Source organism: Cavia porcellus, unplaced genomic scaffold, assembly GCF_034190915.1.
Source record: "Cavia porcellus strain 051 isolate PalLab524CR breed Dunkin Hartley unplaced genomic scaffold, mCavPor4.1 scaffold_23, whole genome shotgun sequence".
Classification (NCBI taxonomy): domain Eukaryota; kingdom Metazoa; phylum Chordata; class Mammalia; order Rodentia; family Caviidae; genus Cavia; species Cavia porcellus.
Window position 1 is genome coordinate 17,039,722 of NW_026947506.1, and position 5,422 is coordinate 17,045,143.

The 5,422-nt window shown below is 40.9% G+C and overlaps 1 protein-coding gene and 1 pseudogene across 1 annotated transcript; one reads left to right on the top strand and one right to left on the bottom strand.

The window, feature by feature from the left end:
- Positions 1-289: 289 nt before the first annotated feature.
- Positions 290-1,564, bottom strand: LOC100723923 (macrophage migration inhibitory factor-like; annotated as a pseudogene).
- Positions 1,565-3,884: 2,320 nt separating this feature from the next.
- On the top strand, positions 3,885-4,973 carry LOC100716167 (speckle-type POZ protein-like). The gene has a single exon (XM_063233664.1). The coding sequence runs from the start codon at positions 3,885-3,887 to the stop codon at positions 4,971-4,973; it is 1,089 nt and encodes a 362-aa protein (XP_063089734.1).
- The last annotated feature ends 449 nt before the right edge of the window (positions 4,974-5,422 follow it).

Below are 5,422 nucleotides of genomic sequence, written 5' to 3' on the forward strand. Positions count from 1 at the left end.
AGCACCCTGGCAGACTGAAATGGATTTGCTAAAAAAATCTGATTAAGCCTAGGAAACCCCGAAATTTAGCAAGAAATTGTTTCAAACTAAACAATCTAAATTCGCATGAAAGCCCTCAATTAAATCCCCAACACTTTCCCTCTCCAAACTAAAAGCAGCGTGAAAGGATGGTATTCTTTTCTTTTTGGTCACCAAACCATTTATTTGTCTTGACATGGCTGGGGTGTCCCTTGGGTAAGAGGGTTACAAATCACTGTGGGACTCTGGAGCCATTGGTGCAGAAACAGCCTCAAGCGAAGGTGGAGCTTTTCAAGCTCACGTTGGCAGCATTGATGTCATAATAGTTGATATAAACCCTATCGGGACTGATGCACAGGCAATAGGACAACAGACCACACAGCAGCTTGCTGTAGGAGCAATTCAGCACTTAACCTATCTTGCGGATGCTGTGCAGGCTGCAGAGCATGCAGGGCTTCCATGAGCCTGTGAAGGTCATGAGCTGGTCCGGGAGCACATGCCCTGTGATGTACTGGGTGGGCGTACCGGTGGCCTGCGCAAGCTGCTGCGTGAGTTCGGAGAGGAACCTCTCCGACATGGACTGCGGGGCACATTGATATTCAAGATGAACATAGGCAAGTTGGGTGAAAGACGCTGGATGAGGGCAGAGGAGAAAAACTGCACACCCGGCCCCTATGCAGGAACCTGAGCTACATGACTGCTGCGATAGTATTCTTAATGTACTTAGAAATTGTTAAGTTTTCTGGATCTTTAAGTAGGTATTGTGATATTTGCAAAATTATGCTTAGAGATTTTTCTAGCTGATATACTACTACATATTTAAGGTACACGTTATTAAAAATATACTTTTTATCTCCATATGTGTAACTTTGGTGTGCCTCCAATTCGCAGTGACATTTCTATTTCACACTCTTGTTTATCATCATAATAACACTGCATTACATTGAAGTGTATGATCTACTTGCTTTATCTTGTTCGGTAGAAATGAAGTGTTTGTTTGAATATCTGTGTGTGTGTGTGTGTGCGTGTGTGTGTGTGTGCGTGTGTGTGTGTGTGTGTGTGTGTGTGTGTAAATGGTTCCAAGTCTTCACACATGTACAAGAATGTAAGCTAACACTGACATCCCACATACCCAGTCCCTCACATAATTATTGCTCTACTAGAGGCAAAGTAGAACAAGAGGAACTAGACTCACCCTACAGTACATCCTTTGGTTTATTTCATAGCATTTCTTCTTTATTTAGACTGTAAATTCTGATTCCTTGGTGCTTTCTTTTCCTGACCAGCTCAAAATCTTCACCAGGAGTTTCTTCTAAATGGGAATTTCTTCCTACCAGCATGTTTTAGCCACCAGAATTGAGTGTTCAGAGTACTCAATTCCTTTTGCTCTTACTTGGGACTTCCAATCCACAAAGCTTCCTGCAGTGTTGCCTGTTATTCTGACATTTTTCTTGGGAGAATTTCTGAGTTTTTGTGATGGTATGGCAGTTTTATTCCTTTCAAGCTTATCAGAAGTCTTTCTTGCTTCATTCAGTCCTTCCTGCATAGTTTGATTACTCTGAGACAGGGTCTATCTATGTTGTTCACACTGGTTTTAAAATAGCAGTGATCCTCCTACCTCAGTGTCTGGAGTGCTGGGATTAGAGGAGTGTACCACCACACCTGGGTGCTGTTGATTCTTGAATACTCAAATTTCAGAAACCGGCCCTACCTCTTTAGAAATTAAGAAATAGAAGAAAAAGGCATAGTGGTCTTGTTTACAATCCCAGGACACAACAGCCTCAAGCAGTAGGATAATGGAAAGTATAAGGCTTGCTTGAACTACAAGCAAAACACTTTCAAATTTCAAATAAAGAAATACATGATAAATAAAAAAGAAATTCAAAAGTAGCAAAAAGAAATATGATTCTGTAAGGAGACAAAAGGCTGGTGGTGTTAAGCATTAACTTAATCTTTTAATGTGAGTTAAGCATGCCTACCTCAATTGGATTTGAATAGCATAGGAATACCCACCCTAGGGTGGATTCTCACCTAAGTGGCATAAAAGGAGAGTCAAGAATGAAGGGTCACAGCAGTTTGAGAAGAACTCACATACAACTCAGCGCATCTCCAGGATTTCAACTGGGTTCTTTGTGTCTCCAGCCTGCCAACAACCTTTTCATCTCTCTCCTATGTGACTCTGCATGCAGGATCTGTAAGTCAGTCTTGGAACTTCTTGCAGATTGGTTTACTTTGCACTAAATCTGTTTATCTAGAGAGCACTGCCTGGCAGAGGGAGGGATATTTTAATCTGTGTACGTAGGGGTCTATGAAATAGTATCTCAGAATTAAATTGTATTAGGAAACACTAATAATCAATGAGCCCTTGTAGGAGCAGCACTATTTAACTTAATTTCATCTTCACAGCATTTCTGTTAGAAAACAATATGGATACTATTGGACAACCCTCGGCATTAATTAATACAGTGGGTAGCTCCAAGATTGCCATGATGTCATTAAGGACAGTTTTCTGTAATTCTCCTGAAAAACATTTCTCCCTTTTCATGGGCAAGTCTCTTCCCTTAGGCTCAATTGTTTTTCAGCTGCTGGTCTTCCATGGTGGTGACAGGCCTGTGTCAGCTAGGCAAAGGGCTCAAATGAGGGAATCCTCTAGAACACTTTATGTGCATACTGCTTATGAGAATAAGGAACCCAGTTCCCTCGCTTGGTGACTTTGATTGTTTCCAGGTGCTCTATTTGTTGTCAGTTGCAACTGTATCAACCAAAGTGGATGGAGTGTGGAAATTACCCAGATTAGTCTGACTGCTCTCATGTAGGAGAAGAGAATGGTGGTTTGGTAACCCGGGAGGATACTGAAGAGTATTGTCTCAGTCAATTGGGATGCAAGAGGGAGCAAAGGAGAGAAAGGGAGTGGGATAGACATCTGCTGGCCAAATCACAGCCTCCTATGGCCAGAGCAGGAATAATGGAAAAAGATAGACAACATTTTCTATCTCATCCTCAGCAAGGTTTTTAACCCATCAAATTCAAAATTCTGTGTGAAGTACAATACAGTGCATAGGCTGAATGTGGAGATGAAGAAAAGTGTTTAACTAGGTCCATATAACACTTACCTCTGAGAGCATAGTTTCTTTGAAGTACATTCTGTTTAATGGTGTCAAATCCTTGGACTGCTTCAGAATGCTAATGCAGCAGGAATGTGTTGTTAGAGAAACAGTTGACCATACAGGCATGCTAGCTCACTTTGGTAATCCCAGAATGTTTGGGTACTTAAGTAGGAGGACACTAGAAAATTCACTCCTAATTTGGAAGTCTAATGAGTTAATTAGACCAAATCTCCACCCCAAAATAAATACAAGGACAAGACATGTAACTCGAAGGGAAGTCTCCTGACTCAATTTCCAACAGTAAAAACTAAAAAAATTGCACTGTGTCATAGAATATAACCAAAAAGCAGATTTTTAAATAAAGTATCTGATGCATATAGGACTCAATTTTGCTGTGGAGTTCCAGCTCTGCTCAATGCTTTGTGATTCTCGGGCATCCAAGTGGTAAAATTACACACATATATCACAACAAAAATTTTAAAAAGGGGATTTCTTCTGTGAGCTATTTCTTACAGTAATCAAGACACAACGGAGTAGTGACTAATTAATTAGAAAATCTTGATAAAAGTGACTTTCACTAATTAGTTTTTTAAATCTACATTTTAGGCTCTCTACTTTGTGACTGCCATATCTCCCTGCTTCTCTTGGATCTGCTGACTGGAGTGACATTTCTACAATCTGCTGAAAAAAAGGATCTTTGTCCTATCACTTAGAAAACCTTGCTTTACTTTTGCTTGATTGATGTCAGGAGTTCAAGAAATGTCGAAAGGGCCAGTAGCTGAGAACCAGTATACCACAGAGATTGAAGTAGTGAAATGCTCCTACCTATGGACCATCAGTAACTTTAGCTTTTCCCTAAAGGAAATAGGTAGTGCCATTGAAAGTTCAACCTTTTCACCTGAAGAAAATGGTGAACTGAAATGGCGCTTACGAGTATATCCAAAAGGGATCAATGAAGAAAGCAAAGAATACCTGTCCCTATGTCTGGCACTGATCAGCTGCCCAATGAGAGAAGCTTGGGCAAAATTCACATTTTACATTTTGAATGATAAAGGACAGAAAGCCAAAGGTCTGTCGAGTAAAAAAATTCAAAGATTTGATCCAGGGACAAAACTGGGAGTCAGAAAATTCATCCTTAGAGATTTTCTTTTAGATCCAACCAATGGACTACTCCCTGATGACAAGCTGACCCTCTTTTGTGAGGTGAATGTGTCACTAGACTCCACTGACAGTTTTAGCCAAAATAATAAGCATATGGTGAAGGCTTGTGAAGGTTGTTTAGCAAGTGATCTAGGAGGGCTGTGGAAGAATTCCCTATTGGCAGACTGTTGCTTGTGTGTGGCTGGCCAAGAATTCCAGGCTCATAAAGCCGTCTTAGCAGCTCGCTCTCCAGTTTTCAAGGCCATGTTTCAACATGAAATGCAGGAGAGCAAAAACAGTCGAGTTGAAATCAGTGATATGGAGCCTGAAGTTTTCAAGGAAATAGTGTTCTTCATGTACACTGGAAAAGCACCAAAACTTGACAGAATGGCACCTGATCTGCTGGCAGCTGCAGACAGGTATGGCCTGGAGCACCTGAAGCTCATGTGTGAGAAACACCTGTGTTGCAACCTCTCTGTGGTGAATGTTTTGGAAATCCTCATCTTGGCTGACATCCATAGTGCCTATCAGTTGAAAGTTTGTGCGCTGGATTTCATCAACTCGCATATTTCTGAAATCCTGAGGACTGACAAGTGGAAATCCATAGTGGTGTCACACCCTCACTTGGTGGCTGAAGCCTACCAGTCTCTGGCTTCCATCCAGTGTGCTGTTCTGGGGCCCCCATACAAGCGTGTAAGGCTGTCCTAAGATCCCACCTGTCTGTTTATTTTCCCAAAACAGTGGTCACAGTGGTTGCCACTGAACCTTTCATAGAGAGGACAATCTTTGGAGCTTGCACACTTCTACAAGGAAACAATGAATTGTGCTTCTCTAAGGATAGACAGTACCACTTTTCAATTTTCATAACAAGGAGACAGGACCTTTAGAATTTATAAGAGTAACTTTTGCAAAGTCCTTATAGCGTAACTTAGAAGCAATGGAAAACCTGACTTTTACAATATGGTGCACCATGATTGCTGCAAGGTTGAACTCAAAATAAAATCAAAGCATTCATCAGATAAACAGAAACACCCATTGTGTAGAGCTGCCCTTAGATGGTAGTACAATGGCCTCCTCCTCTGGTATTTTTTTCTGTAAATAAAATTTAGTCTTACTTTACACAGTTGTTTGTCTGCTTTTCTTTTTTATACATCACA